Raw genomic sequence first — 24,619 nt, forward strand, 5'->3', positions numbered from 1 at the left:
TGAATGCGTAATAGTATGTTACAATGAGCAGCAATCAACAATGAGTATATATCCTCACTGATTAAAAAAATCTAACTGGAGGTGCATGAACTATTTGAAACCATAAGGAGTAAGTAAATATGTAATTTCGGCAAATGGGCAACTACGTACCGTACTGAATTAATAACTTCGTAGTATTTGACAAATGCTGGCTTTCCCACATGTACTTAACAGTGCGATGCCCGGGTGTGATATACAACAATAGTATTCACCTTACCTTTTACCGATTTCTTTTTACCCCAACTTTCAAAAATATCATTAAAATCGACAACAACTGTCAAAGCAAGCACGAACACCATTCGTGCTACGCCTTGAAAGCAGCACACATCCGCTCGTTTTCGTCTCGTCAAGTATGTGCATTGGAGCGTGCTATCGAATACGATCTTCGGACAAAAATGCCGGAATTGCGCATCATGTTGTTTAATGTCATTGATCCGAAGTACAAAAATTGACGCACGGCGCCGGAGAGACGGAAACCGAGTCCTAGGGGTTCAAATTTTCCGGATTCGGTATTCTATATCGTCCATACTTGGGAGTATGTGAATTCTCACCTTTGTGCTATAATCCTGGTATAAACCTTTAATTAGCATCCGATAAATGCAATCACAGAACAGCAGAATTACTCTGCCCCTACTCCACTTTGATAACCTATGGTACCGACGCGGAGATCAATGACAGATGCCACGACCCCCTACTTCATCCTAATGCCTCAGTATATCATTTCAGGTATTTCAACCAACAAAACCATTCCAAATACGCAAATAAATTCAAACGGAAAACCTCTTCCGTAAGCTTCAAAATATAGCAAACTGATGACGTAGTAACGCATCACTCATGCGTAACGAACCGGCAGTGAGCGATCTATATTCAGCAAACTATGATATAACATTAATGGGAAAAATTCATGAAAGGATTTTGTGGGGTCGAGAAATCGTTCTGTCGGCCGTGGGTCGCAGGTTTTAATCTCCACCTAGTGGTCCCGAGTTTTTGGCGTGCTGTATCTTGCGTTCGATTTTGACCTTTCGTATTTCTCGACTGAGCTTCAGAAGAGTTTTTACACGAGAACACTGGGAAAATGAGTGACTCGGAACCTGGCGAATATAAAAACGTAAGTTCTGTTATCTTTATTTGGTATCCAGTACCAGGAAAATAGTAATCATTGCTGGTACCTACGGTACCGGTACTTTACTGCAACGACTTTCAATCAATCAATTTTATTCGGTCACTCTGATACAAACAAAACACAAAACAACAACAAAGGGACAAACAAAATATGGAGGACGGGCATAACTTAATAAAAAAGTTAAATACGTACAAGTACGTACCCGTCCCCCAAAAACAGAAGAAAACAAAAACACGATGTGACATCGGGCAATATCTTATAAATTCAAATTAAAATGTGAGACGTGTATGTGCGTGTATGTACTTTTCTGGTAAAACCGGCAGACCGGGTAACTTCAGATGATTTTACCATATTTTGAACAATATCTCCGCTGCATATTGTTCAATTGAAGCCAAATTTGAGAATATAATAAGACCTTGACAGCTTGAGGCTATTCTCGCCATGGTCAAGTCTGTTTCATATCCATCAAAGCCTTTTTTAATTGAAATTATTGTCATTATTCGTCTAACCTAAATTTATCTAACTCTGCTACTTTTCTCTTTACGTCACCTCGCTGTGAGAGAGAAATGTCTGCGTGAGCAATGCTGCATGACAACATCGCTGCATAGACCTTGCGTGTCGCATACTCGCGTTCCTACGTAATGTTACTCTTGCCGCTTCGCGAAGCTTAACTAGACTATTTATTTTTGCTTCCTTCATTATAACTCATATATAGACTATTACACTAACTAGGGTGGCTTACCCGCTTTGCGGCCACGACCTATTTGCGAATTATTTTTCTTCATGTCGCCAACTACCCATTTTCCCATTAAAAAAAACTTGAAAATCCATACAAATATAAGAGATAAAAAGATAAAACTTGGCAAGGGGGTAGAGTTGTGTTTCTTTTAACCATCTTTAAATTTTCGCGTTTCTACATTTAAAGGAGGGGGAATAGGGGGGTGCGCATTTCCAATACATCGATAACATCTTTGTAGACCAATTTGCGACCACCGTGTTTTTGTCTGTTTGATTTCTGTGATGCGGTGCTTTGTATATAATTTGACAAGTTTTGTTCGAAATGACCGTGTTAAAATATATGACGATCAGAAATGCAATTAGAAGCCTAATATTTTCACGCATGGCTACGTATGCTCTAGTCTCGACGCAGCAGAAACTATGTTCAAGGCTTGAAATCCGTGGTCGCACACTGGTCGTTCGGTCGCAAATACCTCTGCCGAGTGTCGTACTTTGGTGGTTTGTATAGCTTTAACCCCTGGTCGTAGAAAGTTAATTCGAGGTTTATCGTGTAGAATACATGCCAATGCACCTACGGTGAAAAAATTAACGGGTTAGAAATATTGGTTTTTGTTTTATAGCGGTTTGAATGAAATCGTCCGCAGACTGGCTATACCACCCTACTCCTAATTTATTGCAAAATGCTAGTTCGTGCTTTTATGATCATTTATTTTTAATGCAAGAAAAAGATTAACAAAAAAACCGAAAGAATCGAAAGTACCAAACACTGAGGTAAAATTAAAAAGCAATATGGAACGAGGAAGTGATGAACACAAATTAGACAAATAAAAATAAACGAATTAGTTGAAGGTTCCTGCCCGTTGTGATTGTCGATCCTGGCTTTCGTTTCACTTGATTTGTGCTTGTGGAATGTGAAGGTTTTAGATTGATATTGAGAGCAGACGTGGCCTGGTCTTCCATTTCTTGTCTCTTGACGTCTGAATAATAACATCCATGAGGTGGTAGTTTAGAAAACTTTAGACAACACCGCGGTGGGGTTAAATGGGTGGAACCCCCATAACTCGGAATCCCGATTTCAGATTTTGGGCAGATGTTTTAGCTGATTTTTGAAAAAGTTTTTATAATAACAGGGGGAAATGTTCCTTTGGGAAACCACGAATTCGTGATTCTGCTCTCCAGTCAGCTACTATTTTTCACCACTTTGCTTTGAGTGGGGAAAAAATTAACAGCCGAGAGGCTGGAGTATATGAGTGCTATTTGGTGGCAGGCAGGTAAAATAAACATTGTGTTCGTCTGCTAATTCGACAACCTCCATGGTTAAGTGCGAATTTGGCATAATATGTCCTTCATTTTAGCGAAATATAACTGAATTTCCTCGCGTCCAACTGCAGCCCTTGCCCGTTTTATGTTTGAAGCTGGACGTTTCGTTAACCGCCGCTTTTATAGAAGTTATTGATCCACTTAATACCTGTTTTTTTGTCAGTCGCACAAGTTTATCGCAGAGCGGGACAAAAACTTTGTTAAAACAGAGAATGAATTTTCGGTATCGAGCCACCCGCTTAGTGTTGCATCATATGCTGTCTTATCAGGGCCTTTTTTGGTGTAGAAGGTAAGAGGAAGATGGTCCATGGAACTTTTAGAGAAATCGTGAATCCTTTTCAGTTGGAGTGATGGCCAATGTCGTCACGAAGATTCGTTTCGTCGTAATTGGATATGTTGGTTGCTGGTAAACTCGTCGCTATTTGTTTAATTTCGATGAAATAATTTTAGTTTATTAACTCGTTGGGATGATCATTGCTTCCTAAAAAATTGTCTATCTATGTCGGACCAGGATAGTTATTTCGGAACGTACCTTTGCATCTAGATACTCTTTGACGATGTTGCACATATCCTCTGCCCCATAGGAATTCGCAAATACTTTTCGGGTGAATGCCGTTTAGCAGCTTGCATATGTGACAATCCATCTCAAACATCATTCATAGCTCTTTGCAAGTTCTCACTCACTTTGGCATTAAATTGAAAATAAAAATGATGTTATATGCATTAAACTGAGTCACTTCCAATAATCCGCATATATATATGACTGAAGTAATAATGTTTTTGTAGAATTTAGTTATTGGGTTCTGACATGTTATGGACGTGGAGAATCATACCGTTGTATTGTAACGTTGTTGTTGTTTTGAGTGTCCACCTGCAAACAATTCAGGATGTATTAGATAGGAAATTTACCATTTTATAATTTTACGACAGTAAAGCTATTATACTCACTTTTGCATAGCAGTCTAGGCATTTCGATTCAAAAGTGACATCCCGACTTTAAGCAGTCTTTACTGATCTCTGGACATTTTTACCACAGTTTTGTTGAAAGGTTTTTGGTAAAACCAACAAACTCAGACTTGCTTTCGTGTCATTGTAAAACTACAATGACCTTATCTGGTGCACGGAGATTGGATGTCGTGCAAGATCGGCGATAGTGGATAGCTGTAATATGGGTCTTTTATGATATCAAATGCATTCATACACCCAGTTATTGACTTGGCAGAAGTGCTAGTTGATTCCCTGTCGGATTGGATACATTGGATGACATGCGTCATTCTCCATGGTGTTGATTAAAAAATCTTTGGGAATATGTTGTTTTTGCAGAGGCTCCTCTATTGTGCTTGGGTCTGTCGGTCTGTTATTTTAGCGTTTTCTGTTGCATAGTTTCTTCAGTTATTCCTCCTACGACGAAAGAAAAACCTGTAACACACAATTCACTTAACCACTATAAATACATTAAGTCAAGTAACTCATCTTTACTGCGCCAATCTGTATTCTACCCATCATGAAAATCTTTCCGAACTGACTTTGTTGCAACCCCATAAGTTGTGCAAGGGTTTTCCAACCCTGATTTCCCAATCAATCTCATAGAAGAAGGATAAGTAGTTAGTCTCGCAGAAACCAAATCATTAGCACAATCTTTTGAGCTGTCCGTGTTTTCGCTCACCAATCACTGAAGCATGCAAATGGGGAGCTCCATTTCTGCTGAATGTCTCGTCCATTTGCAATACCTTCTCGGAACATATCTTGTATTTCCATTTCATGGAGCATCTCCAAGTAACTGCAGAAACATTGCAATAATAAATGAAACACTGGATACGCAATTCTGACTTGCTAGTTCCATTTGAGTTGGTGCAATAGACAGTTTGAATATGCAAGTTTTTCATAAGGTTAAGACCTCTCTCTTTCACCCATCGTTGGTTTGTCAATATTGATCATGCCACCCTTAATAATGGATGTTACGTCGTTCTGTGGCTCGAATTTTGTACTTTGGAAATATTAAATATATTCACAAAGGTCAAAAACCAATTGCAATTTCCTATGAATGGCATCAACTCCCTCCCATTCATTGTATGATAATTCTGTGACATAGGTTTTAGCTTAGATTTTATTTTAGCAGAATCATAGGAGCTCGGGAGAGCGGTCAAGATCACGGAGTGTACATTCCAAACATTCTTCTCCCGAGGTCAAGAAACGTTCTTATTCAAGGTCGAGATCCAGATCTTATAGATCAAGGTGGGTGTTTTTTCTTTTAAACAAGAGTGTTTCTGATATATAAATCAGCATCTAGTGAAGCGACTGTTTTTGGATTCAAATTTGTATTAATGTTGTGTGTCAAGGTCTTCAATGTAGTGTCTAAAAAAAGTTTAAAAGAACCTTAATAGTTGTTTAAAAAATAAACCATATTTGCACCCATTTGCTCTCCATTTATGCCAATTTACTGTGAAATGAAAAACAACCTGGAGCCATGCCATGTTTAACATGAATTTTCCCCAGAATTTGTGCAGCATAAAATACTTCCCTTTTTGTCAGTGACAAGCTTGTAATTTGTTGTAAGCTTTTCACTGACAAAAAGGGAAGTATTTTATGCTGCGGTTGTGAATGTCTTTGATATTCAAATAAACCTCGAATCAAAGGCTCTATGATGAGCAGTTTTATTAAAAAATTGCTGAAGTATGTTTGGCGAAGATAATCAACTTAGTGTCACTTGCTTACAATTCTTTAAATTTGGGTAATATAATTCATTACAGATGAGTGGACTGGTACTCCCGTAGTGTGTGTACAAGGTTGGGATTGGCCGATTTTCCTTATTTTAGTCTTATTACGAGTTGGGGAACTGTCTGTGTTAGCCAAGTGAATATACCCCCTACCCATAGGCTTCATTCACTTTACACAACTTAGGCGAACAAATTACGTTACTTCCATGTTGTTACACACACTCCTGGAGCGCTTGAAATTTTCTTTGTGAATCTTGTTGTTCAAAATAAAATTCGGATATCTTGATTTAGATCAAGGTCGTACAGAAGCCGATCTCGAAGTTACAACAAACGATCACGTTCAAGATCACCTCGTCGCAGATCTCGCAGTTATGAAAAACGTTCTCGTTCATATTCGCCTAGGCGACGTCGATCCAGATCTCGATCAACAAGAAAAAGTCGATCACCAATGTCTGATCGCAAACGGCACATTGGAGACAGGGTATGTTAACTGGTTTCTTCAGCTTGCTGTTATATTGTCCCGATGTGAATTTGTCTAAGGCTAAGATATCATTTTATGCTGGGTAAGAGGAAAGCAGTTTCAAGACCGCTCATACAGTTAAAAACTATGTTGCTTTGTTTGTGTGCTTTCTGTGCCCACCCATGTAATCACTCAAATTCAATTATTTTAACATTATCATTCTCTATTCTTTGTACATTTGACATTCAAAGACATGGCCGAATGAGATGTTTTTCATAATTTTGTGCCATATTGGATTCGCTTCTCATATATTGAGATTTATTTGTAACTTTTCAGATGAATCCTCCAACTGGGCGTTGTCTGGGTGTGTTTGGTCTCAGTCTCTACACAACAGAATCAGACCTGTCAGATGTGTTTTCAAGATATGGAAGAATTGATAAATGTAATATTGTCATTGATCAAAAGGTTTGTCACCAAATATTCGAATCATATTGATATTTTTTTTATTACACAATACATTCTATAGTCATATGGCTTCTTCCCATCTTGGATGAAGCTAGTGTGTCTTATCATTTTGCTGTTTTGGGTTTCAATTCTTCATTGATTTAATAGCAATAGTAGTCTGCTATTTGAATTGTAAGATTTTCAAAGATTTGTTCAGACTACGAATTAGTACCTGATAATAAACGCTAGTAAGCAACAAAAGAGGAGAATGCAGGTTAGATTTCCAACGCTTAATGATCTCAGTTGAACAACTAACTCGTCATTCTTCTCTTATGTTGTAGTTCTTAAACTATTGAAATACCTGCAATTATGTTGTAGTCTATTTTGCATCGATTTACTTTATTTAAATGTTTTCAGAGCGGAAGATCTAGAGGATTCGGTTTTGTATATTTTGATAGCGGGGTAGATGCAGAAGAGGCAAAGGACCGTGCAAACGGAATGGAACTTGATGGACGCAGGATTCGTGTTGACTTTTCCATCACAAAACGAGCCCATACTCCAACACCCGGAGTATATGTTGGAAGACCAACGTGAGTGACTGATTGATTTCTCAAGCAATCTTAGGTTTGATGAAAATGTTAAAACCGGGAAGACTGTTGCAGTTCCAATATCGGACATTATATTAAAATGCACTACAGTATTGTCATTTGTCAGTTCAGAGTTATAATTTTCAAATAGTACCGATTTTAAAACTGTCATTTTTATTTTTATACGACACATTCAATATTTAATTTCAGTCACACTGGACCTCCACCCAGAAGACCACATCACAACGATCGTTACAGCAATGATCGTTATGGTGGCGGTCGCGATCATCGAGACGATTACAGAGGCCGTGATCATCGCAGACGAAGCCCGTCGCCATACTATCGCAGACGTTCTCCCAGTCCATACAGAGATCGTTCTCCATATCGCAGTAAGCTTTGATTATCCATTTTAGCACCGTGCTATATTCTTATGGTTATATGTTCCGGGTTTGTTCTTAACACATATTTTGCCTTTTTCAGGTCGCTATTAAGTTCGACTTCAACGTGGGAGGGTGAAGTGTGATATTTTTTCTTTCATCAGCCAATAACAACAATTGTACAGTACATTGTAACCTGATGTGACTGTTTTTTGTTTCCCTTGTTTTGACACCAAACTCAATTTAGTTTAGTTCTAGTGTGGCGGTCGCTGTAACTGGAGTGTTCTACCGTTTTAACATGTCTAGTTTTAGCGCCGGATTTACCACTTTAGTTGAGTGTTCTCGCAAACCCCAATCTTTATCATCGCGAAGGACGATTTTCAATCTTCAATCTTGGAATTTTATGATAGCATGTAACTTTTACAATTATACTTTTAAAGGTGTTTGAAGAAAGAATATGAAAATAGTGAAAAAATATATTAAGTGGAAAAATGAAGATTGAATAATAACGAAACAAATGAAAATTTAATAAAAAGGGATCAAGTAATCTATCAAAGTGAAGATATTCACGAAAAAGGTGGTCCGGTGTGTGAAGCACTCTGTAGAAATCAAGAAAGAAGTCGGAAGATACCGACAAGCGCGCGAAAAATTGAAGTCGTCTTAGTTCTTTGCTCTGTAAGTTACATAGATAGTAATGTTCTGCGATACCCGCTCGCATTCGGTGATTTTATGGTTTGGTGAAAGCGAAGTAAATTAGGTAACTTTTCAGCCACTGCAAATCCAATTCTTTCCTCAGGTAGAATATCAAGAGTGAATTTGAAGAAATTTCACTCTTTGTCCCTCGATCAAATGAAGACTACTTGGTTGTGAGTTTCAATACAATGCTTTCAGCTCGCGTCGAAAATTTTGGCTTTGCTTGATCCAATTGTTGTGCTGTTCTTTTTATGCTTTTAATAAAACTTTCAAGTTGAAATACATTCTGATTTCTATTTCATCGTGGAAAGAGGAAAGTCTAAAACTGTTCCATCGTATGGCGAACTCCCACAGCCGCGAGCATCTCGCGTAAACTCAGTGTTCGTAGTTCAGTAGCAAGCTTTTGTTAGTCCCAGGCGACTTGCTATATGAATATGTGGCGCTATTTGTTGCTCGCTTATGACACTATTTCAGGAAGTAAGAAGTATGGTCAACTTATTGGTCTTCCGGATTACTGGCCGTTAAGCGTTGATATTATTTGAAGAAGACCTTTGATCATATTCTAGTCACGGAGTGCGCTTTCAGCAGTTCTGCCTTTCTAGTACAAGTATACGAAATAAAGACCAAATTATTAATACACCGAAAAACACCACTTTTGCGTAAAAACTCTTGCATGAGAGCAATCTCACAAGAAATTCACATCAACCGTCCATGCACTCTCTGCCAATGACCAAGGTCTATTGCTGTTAACAATAGATTTCTTGCAACCGGTGAATAACGATGTAATTGCCGACGTTTCAAACCTTTAGGCATTATACCGTTTTGCTCAACTGCTGTGCTCCATATATCGTTGGCGTGAATAATCTGGCCACAACCACTCGCTATTCAAGTTCTATAGCAATCATCGGGGAGTGGTTGGATCACATTGGTTATTCTAGATCAGGGTTTTCGAACCAGGGGGCCAAAATTTTTGCCCGCTTAGATTGGCGGGCCATGAAAGTGTGACGTAAAAAGTTACATTTTATGGACTATTTTATGAAGCAAAAGTCGAATGCTATAAGCCTCGTGCCTAAACTAAATTTAATCGCAATCTCAACAAATTCCTTGGAGCTATTTTAGCTAAAACATCAAAATTTCAGTTTGGTTGTGGTAGCATCAGACGGGTCAGATTGAATTATGCTTTACGTACTTTGCCCAAGTCTGTTCTTTATAGAAGCTGACTCTTCATTATCGCGATCTACCACCAACAATTGTAGTTCATGAGTCATTTCTTTCTATTATATGATGAAATACTGATCCCTCAATTGTAATATATTTCTTCAGTGAATTCCAAAACATAAACCTAATTTGATGTGGTTTATAATTTATGAGGTCGAAATTGATTTTGAATGTGACTTTTAAGTTTAACCGAGTTACTTATAATAAAACAAGTATTCAGGATAAAGGCTATAACTCGTCAGATTAAGCTAAGTGTCGGCAAACTGCGGCCCAGTGAGCGCGAACTGTTTTTTTGCGGCCCTCGAACGATCCGACTTGGGATGCATAGAACAAAAATTAATCCTAAATTTATTTCGCCTCCGCACGAATTTATGTGGTAACAAGTGATGCTGTACGGCGCTTATTGGACACGTAGTGAACATAACGATCGTTTCAATATTATGTTATTGTTATTCTTCTTCGTCATCTTCATTATGAAATCGCTTTTCTCTTCGAATATTGGACCAATTGCTTTGAAATTTGCAGTAGTTGAAGTTTAATTTTTGTTTTTAGAAGGCTATTACTTTATTCCTAAATTCTCTATGAATGCTATGAAAATTGATATTTCATCCACAATTTTGCTGTATCACTTTTTAATTATGGGAACACGGATCTTAATCCGCCAAGCGTGACGACCAATTCCGAAAATTCTCGCTGTTCTAAACTCGGAAGTTTTTTGAGGGTACCGGTACCGCCAATGCTAAAAGCTGAAAGGTAGGTAAACTACTGCAGTACTGCTTCGCTTGCTTTTAATATACTTGTAGGAAGTAGTACAGTACAGATCAAAAATCTTTGCGCGTAAGTCGCAAGTGCAATGGCTAAAGACTAAGCCACAACCCTGTGAGATTGACCTCTTCCTAGAGAACTGGCGGGCCGATCCGGACGAAATTTGGTGTGAACCCTGAAAGTGTTACCAAACTGACACAGAAAATTTTTCAGAACGATAGGGCAAAGGGAAGTGGATCAAGTCACGCTAGAGTGATTTTGGCTTTTGGAGGCCGTTCAATTCCGTCTCGGGGCGGGAAAGCGTTTGCCCGAGTATTGGAAATTTTTCAAGTGACATTGGGGCGAGGTGGGGGCAGTGCCTTCGCCCCTTCAGATGTGAGAAAACGTGTGGAAAGCCACGCCCACTTTTTACCTATACCTAAAAAGTCGCTTTTCTCTTTCATTACTGGACCAATTGCTCTGAAATTTTCACTGCCCAAAGATAACATTTTTCTTTGTACGGCTATTACTTTCATTTACCTCAAACGTGTCAATATATTTGAGCATAGCTCTCTTGTTTTGTAATAAGTAGCGTCAGTACTATGTTGCTTACTTAATGAACATCCATCGTTGGTTGTAATTAGGAGTTAATTTTGTTTTTTGAAATTAAAAATGTCTGGGAAACTGAGGGAAGTTTGCGACGTATGTCGAACTTTTTAAAATGCTTGGACGAAAAAATATATATGCTTTTTTGCTAATTCCAAAAACAGATAGATATGCCAAGTCAGCATCGCAGTTATTACGGGATTCAATGGCAAACGTCGTTACGAAACAAGTCATTGTAAATGCGAAATTCGACCCGGGGCTTTGCCACTGCTCATATAAATGTGCGTCAGTGCAAAACGTGTAATGTGCGCATTTGAAAGCATATATTGCTGTGAGTAGCTTAATCTAAAATGTATTACACTAAGATTAAATACCGTACTAGCCTGGCAGATCGTGATTTGGACGGCGTACTGCCGGGCAACAATGTTGCCATTTGATTTTAACGCTTTGGCAATGACACAGAAACAACATCACCCTTCACATTGATAATTAGTAAATCAAAACAATGCATTGTTTTGTAATATATATAATAAAAAGACCACATGCTCGTCTCATTATGGCAGGCTTTCAACACAGCAATAGAAAGTGCAAATGCGCCATCACTTGAAGTTTAATGTGGCGATTAGTCGTAGGCGAAAATAATGCGGCCCGCACGCTATCTGAAATGTGTATATTTGGCCCGCAAGTAAATAAAGTTTGCCGACCATTGGATTTGTGCGATAGGTGCCCACAAGAGGGCGATGGTGAGATGTAAAATGACAGTTCATTCCAAAATGCTGACGTAGGCCACCGAAAGAACGAAGTAAGGTAGGAAATGGTGAATAATTAATTGGGATATGTAAAAACTCAACATATATTCAGTTTCGGCATTGATTTCAAACTCCATACAGACGTGTCATTTTGCCAACGCTTCAGTTTCATTCGTCAAGAAATTATACATAAATGAGGTTTTGGGGAAAACACATGGCATAAAAATTTTCCTATCTAATAGTGTTTCGATCACTAATATATTGACTATAACATTTTAATAATTTTTTAGGAAATACAACAATTCTCGTGATAATTAGACATTGCTAACCACAATGGTCCTCCATGACACTAGCTGATAAAGGGTAGGCGTATACCACAAAAAAATTCCTAAATTCATGTACTGGTTCGTCCATATTTAAATTATATACTATAATATTATGTTGTTATTAAATTGTAAGGCAGTGGTTACAACCGGGGTTCCACCAGGGGTTCCGCCAGTTTCCATTTAAATCTGAGAATCTAAATTATTAAATATATATTATTTTGCCAATCTCCTACTTTGGTATGGTACCATTGTCCATCATGAAAGAATGTCGGCTGCGACTAACCTCTTTTCATACGACCTAGGCCAGACGTAACCAGCATGGATTTGAATGACATATGCGTCCATGAATTCTATCACCCCAAGACTTTTATTTATTTTTTTCATCAGATGCAAGTCATGTGATATAAGCTACCAGGCCCGGTGATTGTCGGAATATTGACTTCCATAGCCCGAAGGCGATAAGATATGTCGTAATTATTAAACTAGCACATGTTAAATCAAGATGAAATAAGTCATGTGCTATATATAAATGTTTGCGTAGAAACTCGGGGAATTTTTAAAGCCAAATTACTGCCAAAATTGTGCCATTGAGCATTTTAGTATTCCATGAAAGAATACTAATAGTTTCGATAGCACTTATTCCCATGCAATAATCAATTTTTCGCGTCTGCATACCCAAATCAGTCATTTGTTTGAAATTAATTTACAAAATTAAGTGCCGTGATTCTGAAATGGTCAACATTATATTTAAAAATGGCTATACATGACATCTTTGATATTAAGAGCCATGCCAATTTGGAATCCAACTGGTGGATTTTGAAGTTATTTTTAGAACAAGTACATCCCACAGTACTCTATTTTGCATAATGAATTGTGAAGATCAAGTTTCAATGACGTCAGTTATATCTGTTGTGTCATACTATGTCCAAAAGATCAAAATCCAGTACAGTACTGTACTTGAAATACCACTGTTGGTCGATTTTTGGTTATATCTAACTGCTAACGAAACAAAAATATTTGTTCAATATTTAGAATAAATGCAAGACTGACAAGGTGCTTGATTTCGAAAGAATGGCAGACCAGGGCTGTATTACAAAGCCTATATGACAATCATCGCAAATGACTTTTTATCGTTTCGCGTGACTGTGCTACATTTGTTAAATAAATACACGCGTATTTATTACACGCGGAAGTTATGACCGAAGATTTAAATCGTGGCCTCGTGAAAATAAAACGAGTTATCTGTCTTATGACATACGGTATTTATTATTCATGATCTACTGGGTACAGTGAGGAGAATTATAGATTGTGATACATTATACTCCGTGGAGCACTGGCCCAGCATTAAAAAAGTATGCGCTTTCACGATTTTACCGCGCTTGGTCGGGTGATATTCGGTTTCTAAAAGATAATCGACATCAGGTGATTGTCGAATGCCAAGTCATGCAAAAATTGTTAGATGTCGTCCATTGTAAACATTGGTTCTAAATTTGTATAGATCACCTGATGGGAAATGTTTGCTTTTGTCGAATTCAGAATTAAATCGGCAATCTCATTGTGATGCCGGCATATTTCAGAATATTTCTTCTTGCTGGTCGATCAGAAATATATCAGACTCCTAATAAAGCGTTAGCCATGCAGCCATGCTGTATGTCTATTTTATTCCATTGTCGAATTGTAGCTTCAATCGACAAACTTATGGTATAGTATTTAGCCTATAACAGCAAACGCTAGATAATAACAGTTATGTTGGCCTGAAATTATCAGTTATCGAACACGAAATGGATCTATAGATCGTTTTTCTAAGTTTTTGTTGACATTTAGGAAAATAAACGTTTTTTTTTCGGAACTACTGGAAACCCAGATAGGAGGCTATAAATTTATTTTTAACTATTTCAAATTCTAAGGGAGCCCGATATTCCACGCAAATTTTTACTGTTTTATTTTAATTTATAAAAACCCTTCTATACGACACTTAACTTCCGTGTCCTCATATTTGAGCATCGTTAAACTTAAAATTGCAATAAGCTAGGACTGCCACAAAGCGTTTTTAATACCGTACCAAAATTACAAATTGACTGTCTGCAAAAATCTGCGAAAATCCTTTATTTTAATCGTATATGTATTTATGTCCGTTATTGTATGCGTACCTTTACTATATGTATATTGGTTGAAGCATAATTGCATTTTCAAAATGTAAGTGGAAAGTTTTAGATATATTTCTCAACCTTCAAATTAATTTATCTCGACCTCCTGAATGAAATGATGAATGTAATAAATAAACCGCGACTGATAAGTACGGCATTTCGTTTTATTCTATAATTGTATTTCATTTTTGTGGCATTTAATAATAACTAATTTTTTGCAAAAGTGCAATGCTTTCGCAATATCATATCCTCATAATATGTCAAAGGAGGATAGATATTGACAAAAGTATATTGACATTTGCTATTAGCTTTAGCGGTATTGCTTTTTTTAGAATGAATTTGCACAGCGCAATTTGAAAATATGATTCAATGAGGTATCTTCTGCAAAACCATTGCTACGCCGTGAACAAATCCTTGCGAAAACGCAATCTATATTGTAAACAATTATAAGTCGGCGTCAACAAATCGACGATAAAGACGTTTTTATCTTATCCAAATATCATGAAACAGCTCTGAACCCTTAATTCAATGATATTTATTGTATGCTCAAATAGAAGCAAATTGTAATTATGACCGAACCATACCGAAATTTGATATATTAACGGATAAATGGACATTAAGTTTGTGCGTTTTTTCTATATGTTACCCGATTGCGTTTATCGGTGCAAAAATCAATATTTTGCAGAGAATATTCACAATATTGTCATTTTTTGTATTTATTTTTTGTATTCTTATCTTCCCTAAAACGCAAACCATGATAATTAGCAGGTGTGGCTCAACGCACAAGAGATTAGTTACGTCAGCACTGACGTCAAACTTTAATCCGAGATGTTGCAATGCTCTTTCGTAACGACGCAACTTTACTTAATTTAGGCCAGTGTTACTTACGTTTGTTTATATGGTCCACACTTAATGGGCCTGCTCTGAACTCAATTTTATTGAAAACGAGCGTTCAGTCAAATCATACATAATGATTTTTATTCTGGAAAACCATAATCAGCAAATGTAGCATTGTTTGAATATACAAGTAAAATTTGGAAATTTTCCTATATCATATTTCTACTGGCACCGATATCGTCCGGAAGCGATACTAATACTTCTATACTTGGAATAAACGATATTTTTAATACTTCTTAATGCCCGATGCACCATATTTTGATGGCCTGACAAACCGTCATAATATTGTAAATCAAAACCCCAAAACTCAAACCAAACGTTATAATACAACCTTAATGATAAAAAATCACAAAACGTAGTAAATTAGAATATTCTACCCAGGGTTTATTGTTTTACTTCTTTAGTTATAGTCCAGTTATATTGGGTATTTTCATACCACCACATGTCCAAAACTACATGCAAACAAAATTATCGAATCGATACCGACATTGACAGAATTGTTAATGCCAATATGATGACTGTGTCCATTTCGCATATTGTTCAATATCTTAATTTAAAAATATTGTAGTTTGCATCACTGTTTTATATGTAAATTAGACATTGGAGACGGTTTAAGTGCAGACTTTTGTCAGATTTTTTATTACTAATAATATCTCAAAAATCCTGCTATGATGCGGTACACGGCATTGTGTTGGTTAGTCGATCCAATATGAATATTTATTCCATATATGGAATACACAAAACTAAATATCCTGATTTGAGTCAGTTGTCCATCATGAAAACGTCAGTTTTGTTGATCTAAACAGCGATCATCGCATCGCCCTGTTGCAACACAATCTAACGAAATTTCGGTTTCAGTACAAGTCTAACAACGTAATCATTCGTGAAACAAACTTCCGTATTATTGACTTTAAAATATGTAAATGTAGTAGGAGATCGAGTCAAGTTAGGCTTTATCGAAATATCACGATAAGATGAAAGATTACGACTGGTGAATGAGGATATTTAAATAAGGAAATACCTAATTAATAGTTTAATGATGACCTTTGCAGTCAGATTAGAGTGTCCGAAACTTGAACGGCATATGAAGTTTGATTTCACATTCAATTCACAAATTATTGTGAAAGTTCGTTAAACATCGAAGCAACTTTGCATAGCTAATTAACATTTATTTCATTATTGATATCTGTGTTTCATTTACTTTTGATCTGTGGTTTCCCGTAAAAAAATGTTCATTTCATTTTTTGTGCGTGTAGAACAGACTCCATACGCTATTTCATTATTCTGTTGACCATTGAAAAAGGGGAAAAAAATGCTTCCAATTTCTGATAAAGTCATATCGTGGGAGATCAGCATATGTCCACTGTATGAAAATCTCCGGCTGTCTAATTAACGTCTATTTCTTACGTTCGACGTCCATAGTGACGCACACATAATTTTCCGTGACGTAGAAAGCAAAATGACAGCAGTTGATTTCTGTCTTGCACATCGATAGCACAGGTGGTGAAGTGGTAATTGTATTGATTATTCAAAACTCATAAAAGAGTAAGAGGGGGCCACGGGATGCAATGAAGATGGTGAGCTATCAGCCAAAATCAGTATTAATTTTTATGGAATTGGAATATAAAATCTTGCGTGATATAATCACTTTTCATCGTGGACTTATGAGACCCAACAATTAAATCGTAACAATTGCATTATAAAATTGGGACATCCTGAAGTATGCGCACCATGATGGCGCACAACCTGAACTCAGGCTGTGTACCAGGTTAGGGTTCAGGTTGTGCGACATCTTCGTGCACATACTTCAGGAGACCAAAAATTGTTCGGAAATTTGAAAACGTATTCATTTCAACATATTTAGATACAGTTTACAGTCCTTGAAATAGAATCCCTCAATAAATAGGAATTCTTCACTAATTTGCGGGTTCATTTTTGATTTTCGGTATGGTTAATCTGTATCCCATGTTTGGCAGATTAAATCATTCTCACAAATATTGATTTATAAAATTGCATTTGTCAATAACACGAAGGACGAATGCGTCTTAATATATGTCATCGTCCTTGAGACAATCAGCACCGGCCGGTTTCAATTAGAACGCCATTGTATTGGTATTTGTTAGAATTTAAATGCGGTTTTGTGATATTAGATTGAAGGCCTAATTCATACAAAATGTTGAACGATTTATGCACATCTGTAAAGGCCGCGTCTAAACAAAGGTCGGTGCTTTATATGACTTACGTTATGGACTTTGTTACAGGAAATCATTTGAATAGTGACGCATACAATCGCCTAGCAATGTCACATTCTTATCTGGGATATTTGCACCAAATGATTGCAAATAGTCTCATCTTTAGGTATCCAAAACAGGTCAAAGTCAGAATTTTTTTAAACAAATTTTTGTATGCATCCTACGGCTGAGTTCGATCCAAAACCTGGTCCAGATCGGGCTTTTACCGATTTAAAATATGTATTTCATTAACACACACAAAAAAACAGTTTGACTTTTAGCAAATCGACTGAGTTCGAAATCGATTGAGTGAATTCAAACAAAGTTCCCAATTCCAAGTTATCGTTACGAATGATGTGATTCGATTTGCAAGAAAGTTGAGGCAGGGAAACATATAAATAAAATATTTCAATAGATTAATAAAATATTATTGCTATGCCGATCATGATTCATGACCAATGTTCACGTCCATTTTGACGTTTTATTGAGTCGGTGTTACAACGTAGTAAAGTGAATACGAGTAAGTATTTCGTCCGCCTGTTCTGTACGTCATAATCAAAAGAACAATTGAAGGTTTGAAAGTTTGTATACAATCTGTTTTTATTTGGCCTTTTCACCTGAAAACTCAAACCAAAGTTAGGTCACCCTATGCCGAGGCCTCCGGTCAAGAGGGGGATAAATGGCTGCATTTGGCGATTCTGCTTATAAGACTTGACTCACTTAACGTCAAGATATATTGAGGTCTAATTTAAAATCTGATTCACTGGTCGATAGCACTGATCGTGACCAAAATGAGATTTGTGATGCACATCAACCGGACAATTTCCCATAAACGAATAACTTTTTTAGCGAATAACTTTATACAACAACCCAATGATTGCTCTGAAACAAATATGAAAAGTTAATGATTTAATATAGTCTCTGAATTGCAACGTGATAACCATTTATACCACATACACAAGAGTAAATAGATTTTCAAAGTACACTGATTAATATATACATTACGTGTTCGGAAGATTATAGAATAGTCTCCATAACTGATTTATACAATTGCATTTGTCAATAATACGAAGGACGAATGTGGTTTAATATACCACAACGTCCTTAGGTCAATCAGCACCGGTGGTATTAAATTGAAACCCGTCTGTGCTTGTGTTTGTCGAATTTTAGATGGGATTTTATGACATAACAATAACCTGGTTACGATGTTTTGAACTAGCGGTGGTCAAAGTTTTTGGATCAGGGGCCAAACATTTTGCCCACTTTGACTGGCGGGCCATGTAAGTGTAGAATAAAAAGTAACGTTTTATGAACAATATTAACAGTGTTATAAAAGCAAAATTGGAAAACAATAAGCCTCGTGCCAAAACAGAATTTTGTTTGCCCATGTCAGTCCTGAACGTTTGCAACCAAATTATTTTTTATTTGCTGCCCATAATCGGAAAAGTTGGCTATATCTTCCAAATTTAAAATATCGTCACATATCAAATATCGACTCTTACGTAGGTTGAGGCAGCGGACTCAATTGAAAAAGTACCATGACAAATAGTAATCGGTATTCTGAATTTTTATTGAGTCGATAGTAACTAAAATTAGGGCAGGTGAGTAACATTTTGTATATTCAGCATATAATATACGTCAAATAGTCAGGATGATCCACAATTCAGGAATTTTAGAATAAATTTGGTACTTTATTTTATTTTATTTCCTTAGAAAACTGGTAGAGGACAATGATATCGTAATATCACGGGCTCCAGTAACAGTCAAGAATGAAATAGTGACACTGAATGAGTAACGCTGAAAAAACTTACTCATTTAACAGTCGGCTAAATTGGCCTATTTAGAATCTGATTCACGATCCGGCCTTTCCGAATCGTGCTGCACTTAGGTATGGGAAAAGATAGATTGCATATTTAATCTTTTTTTGAATATACCGCGACCAGAATATTAATAGACTTAAACAGTTGCCTATCTACTTAAAATTGCGCTCATGACAAAGTTTTAAAATGTGCCTCTTTGCCGTTGACTGACAATTTTTAACGACTATTGTTGGAATTAGGTACTTAGGTGCGTTATTATTTGATTAAATAAAAAACGAGTTTTGGTATTTCCGAATTTAGAATCATTATATTGAATCATTTTATGTTTGAGACTTTTCGCCCCTCTTGCGCCCTGTCCAAACGGCACCCATGTCACGAATCACATGAATGCCTTACCCCAGATACCCCACTGGACATGAACGAACTATATTTATATATAGACTAATGCTTACCCCGTCTACTGCTGTTTTGGATATTTATATTTAATTTATAATTATTCTCATATATTCTAAAAACCTCCCGATTTTAGTTTTGAGATGTTGAAGTGAAAAATTATTATATAAAAGAAATCCCAGCGAAAATTTTTGCAACAATGAAGTGTGTTTTGGGCATTTGCGTTCGATCTGCTTGTATTGTATGATTGAAGGTCAAATGCACAATAAATTACGCAAGAATTAGTTGCAACAAGACATGCTTCGCTTTTGAGATCAATTGCAGCAATCTAAATGATGGGGACAGTAATGTAGTAATTTTTGTCATGAAGTCATCGAAAAATTCTTCTCAGTTTATAACTTTTACCTCATCACCACGAATAAGATTATTCTGATTGATGTAAAATCAAATGATTAGAAACGAAAAAACGTGTGGTCAACGGACCGCCGGAAGTCAATTGGACACGTCACGGAAATTTCCCTGAATCGAGAGAATGTCTTGCATTCAGACTCGTGTTGCTATTGCGAAACAAATTTTGCTATTGCGTAAACCGTAAGTCTATGACGCCGGCACGATAGACCGATCATATGGCTTCTAACAACAAACCTTTTTTATTAAAGCTCTAAAACCAGTGAAATTCCTGCCAATAACTCAAACCCAGCAATAGTTCTTTATCTTTTTTCAAATATATTTGTGCATTTAACAACGCTAAAGTAGCGAAGCAAACAAGTCAAGTAACTAATACAATACGACAATTAGGCAGCAATAAAACACTGCGACATCACATGAAGGTACGACAATAACAAAACGAATCCACATTTCAAACCAAAGTGTAAAGATACCCAAGGTTCAATATCGAGACTAGACTATAACATACATGGAACCTTCTAATATGAAATTGTAACATGTAAACTGAAGGAAAAAACATACATTAAAATTGCAACGAGAGTTTGTTGCTTTCCTAAACGAAGAAATGGCACATGCACTTTTTGAGCACGAAATTGGCACATCGTTGAACTATAATAAGTACAACTAATAGCAATACAAAGAATCAATAAAACTCGAAGAGTCCCAATACATTGTCAAATGTACTATATCACAATACAGCAATACACAGCATACGACGTTTTTCAAAATAATATGGACGACGTTTCTTTAGTCGTCTTTATACAAGTCTCTTGTAATACAATTTGTCACCGCATTTCACTCGTCATTACTTTCCTCTTTCCACTCATTTTTACTGGGCTTAGATGGAATTGCTGAATATTAGCAATGTTTGTTTCAGATATGCCAAGGAGTAGGATATCCTCTCCTCAACCTTTAGAGTCCTCAAGGATTATCCATTTGGCACAATACTGAGTTGAAACAATGCCGTTCAGCATTCCACCGTTCTGCCAGCATTCTTCCTCTTTTTGCACCGAATATCCATGAATGATAAATTTTTTGCAAGTCTTTTTCATATTTGAAGTTTTTATTTGTAATTCGTAGTTTCGGCGTCCAGAATGACGAAAGTTATATCTTCTGTCGGTGCTATATATCGAGTACTATTTTTTTTTCAGTTTGACTTGAAAAGCGAGTGTTCTCTAAATGCCACTGCACCCCTGTGCAGTCAGGCCAACGTAGATCCATTCCAACGGAACATCTCAGCAGTAACAAGTAGAAGTATGAAAGGCGATAGTAGTCACGGCTTATATAGAAAACACGGTTCTTCTCTCGTATGCGTCACATGATGACACACCTCTCTCTCCTATTAAAAACGAGAGATATGGTGCAATATCGCCGGTCACGACAAGCTGAAACTTGTCTACACTTTCAAACAAATTCCGTAAATTCACATGAATTTCCACAAAGAATTCAGTTATGCTGTGATCGTCTTAATGAAAAATATTATTCTAAGTTTGTTTTGCAACTTGAAATCTTATTTGCTATATAATTATTATATATGTGTAAAAGAGAGATGTTTGCAACCAATTTGGCAGTTTCAGACACAAGTAATGTCAAAATACTATTGTTCTTCCATGACAACTCAAAGTTGGTGACGTGGCCGTTTCACTAATTTGTAGAGAATGGTTACGTTATTGAAAACCGGTCACCAGACGAATTTCGTTCCGTCGTCCCCGCAGGCAACTTTTTAAAAATCCCCTTACGGTACCACGGAAAAGTTCGAGGTACTGCAATTGTTGCAATATCACGGGGTGATTTGTAATATTTCAATCGGAAAAGAATTTCAAATATTTATCCAATAACACGCGCAGATAATAGATAAAAAAACAACCTATACTGTACAGTCGTTGAAGGTTACTCATGGAATATCACAGCATTATCAGTATTTTCAGCAAATTACCTATTTTCATGTCATGTTCGGCAATAAAAAGTAGTTGAAGCTTCTACTTCCGCTCAGGACGGATAGTAAAAACTCAAATTAATTACTGCGAGTTATTTATTTCCAATTTCTCAAGTCGAGCCCAGTCACGTGACATCCAAGTCTAGAGTGGAGTGAATAACTGAGTTATTACTCAATGACGGTTTGTTGGGGTATAATTTCATTTAGATAACTAGAATCCAACTCAGTCCGACACTTCTAATTCCACGCCCATATCACATGGTGGTACAGTTATTGACACAAAGCGACTACAGTAGGGTACTTCTAACAATGATTTGCGGTAACCCTAATAAAACCAAGAACAAGACATAATTTTGGAGAAAGCATTGATTGCTATTTCTCTTAGTTTAATTCGGTATTAAATCTTCAATATGTATATTAGAGTTCTAGACTCCACATTTGTAAATATGAAATCTAGATCCCCGTCGGATACGTTTTATTTTTCGAACCCAGTTCGAACAAGTGGAAATATATTGTGACGATGTTGTTCGCGGATGTGTCTCCATGGATACGTATTATTTTAGGAAACCTTTTAAGCGGCACAGATGGTACTTGAATAGATGTTTTGGGGTTTAGTAGGGCAACAACATGCGAAAATGCTCGCATTGATATCGACTGATGAGTGATGGGCAATAATTCAAGATGGTGGTAATACATTATATGATGTAGTTTTGTATTACCAGTTGATTGTGATGGTTCAATATTTCAGGTTTCTTCACCTGCACGGAACTAGAATCGAATCCCCAAATTGCAGCATATATTAGCCATAAATAATGTTTGGTGAAGTTTCATCATTGGACGCCCTATACACATTCTAGAATGACATACATTCATTTCAAAGTTTTTATATTGTCACGAAATGGCTTTGAATTTTCCAGATATATTTCAAAGCACGTTATCTCCTGAAAGGTTTGATACAACAAGCACGACACGGCCTAAGAAAAACATCAATGATTGGAATTTCTTTGTTTCTTTTGGTCTCTCGAGTTGTTACAACAAAGAATTCCAGAAAGTTCTATAAACAACTTTAAATTTAGATGAAGCAGTAAATCTCCAAAACAAAGATATCTGACAAATCATTGCAACATCCATGCAATATTTGATTGCCTTAATAACACGTTGCATAATAAGTTAAATTCTTGCAACGTGTAAAGTACACAACTCACACGAGATAGGTCAAACATATCAACCGCGGGTAAATTCGAACTATCATGTACAGGTACGGTCCCTTCTCTTTTTCGATTTGAGCGCTAAATTACATAGCGAAATATTACATAATTAGTCCACATGGCGCATTTGGTTCCATTACATTTGAACCCATGACAATTGCACCTGTATGCTATTGCACCTATGGATTTTTTTTTGTTTCACGGATAGTTAAACCCATACTAACCCTAACCCATGGGTTTTAGCACCCGCATATAGATTGAACCCGTGGATATACTCATAGGTTCAAATTTACATGGGTTCAAATGTACGGTCACCGGCGCATTTACATAATACATTGCTTAATGTGTTTGAGACGTAGTTTAATAATCACACACTTTACGTATATTAAAATTCTTATACAGCCAAGTAACTTATGTATTGCAGGTTAACAAAGACAAATCATCCAATGAATCAACTGGGACATACGCAGGAATTTATAATGGGCCTTTATAAAAGTATTCCCGACCTTATTCAAATTACAATTAATGGAAACTATATGTTACATACTAGAAATGCGGCTAAAGAATTATATATAGATGAGAAATTTCTAGAATTCTATGTATTTCATACTTATGGGAAAGATTTAGTTACAGTAATCTCATCGCGGTCGTAGGCCATTGTTTGCTTTGTGGCTATATAAGGTATTACGGCCATTGTAATGGTAACATTATATATAAGAACATTGAGTAAACGTATAATTGTGCGATCGCGCATAAAGAGGCTCGCCTGAGGTGCGTATGTGACGTAACAAAGGGCTTCCGTATAAGGTGGTTTGTCCACACACACACCTTCATCCGACCTATGCCAGATATAGTTTGGGTCATCCTTACTGAGGCCTTTTATTTGTTTATTTATTCAGCTAACTCCTATATTAAAACAAGCAGAAGCTATCAAACAAAAAGTAATGTTTAGCAGTAAAGACTTCGAATTAAAATGCCATTTATGAATAAATTAGGATTGGCTAGGTACGCACAGACGTGCCAAGATATGCTTTAAAAGCGCTTTCTTACTTAAAACTACAAATTAATGACCAAAATTTTCTCATGTTAAAACCGCCAAACTCTGAAATGGTATTCTATTTTACTTTTGTTTATATAGCTCGAACAAAGTTCAGCTTTACCTGGTGATCGTAGCATTTCCGCGAAGTGGTCTAAATTTAGAACAGCGTCACCGTATACGGAAAGCAAAGTCTTATTGTAAATAAATATGATAGATACGAAAAGTAAGTAAGATCATCATTCGTTGCTATACTCTACTTCATTTGCGTGCAGAAGAAAATCAATTGAAGAATGGGTTTTCAATGAAATAAGCGGAAACATATATGACACATAATAAAACTAAAAGTATATTCTTTCGTAT

The 24,619-nt window shown here is 36.6% G+C and overlaps 2 protein-coding genes and 1 long non-coding RNA gene across 5 annotated transcripts in view; 1 reads left to right on the plus strand and 2 right to left on the minus strand.

Moving 5' to 3' along the window:
- The window catches only part of LOC120336373 (fibropellin-1-like), a 276,545-nt gene that overhangs the window by 176,757 nt on the left and 75,169 nt on the right, over positions 1 to 24,619 (minus strand). The gene's annotated exons all lie outside the window — the stretch shown is intronic.
- On the plus strand, positions 984 to 8,778 carry LOC144412091 (uncharacterized). 3 transcript variants are annotated; one of them, XR_013469041.1, is made up of 8 exons: positions 984 to 1,147; positions 5,337 to 5,455; positions 6,229 to 6,418; positions 6,734 to 6,862; positions 7,259 to 7,431; positions 7,639 to 7,817; positions 7,909 to 8,480; positions 8,602 to 8,778. XR_013469041.1 is itself a non-coding variant. In XM_078109633.1 (7 exons), the coding sequence occupies exons 1-7, from the start codon at positions 1,115 to 1,117 to the stop codon at positions 7,917 to 7,919; spliced, it is 834 nt and encodes a 277-aa protein (XP_077965759.1). In that variant the 5' UTR covers positions 984 to 1,114; the 3' UTR covers positions 7,920 to 8,778. The 3 variants fall into 3 exon arrangements, 2 of the variants coding, with proteins under 2 accessions (XP_077965759.1, XP_077965760.1); XM_078109633.1 differs by having other exon boundaries at positions 7,909 to 8,778; XM_078109634.1 differs by having other exon boundaries at positions 5,340 to 5,455; positions 7,909 to 8,778.
- On the minus strand, positions 20,336 to 23,343 carry LOC144419905 (uncharacterized). Its single transcript, XR_013474367.1, has 2 exons — positions 22,013 to 23,343; positions 20,336 to 21,541 (listed from the first exon to the last, which is right to left on the minus strand). It is a non-coding gene; the product is annotated as an uncharacterized LOC144419905 (long non-coding RNA).

Source organism: Styela clava, chromosome 2 (assembly GCF_964204865.1).
Source record: "Styela clava chromosome 2, kaStyClav1.hap1.2, whole genome shotgun sequence".
NCBI classification, from domain to species: domain Eukaryota; kingdom Metazoa; phylum Chordata; class Ascidiacea; order Stolidobranchia; family Styelidae; genus Styela; species Styela clava.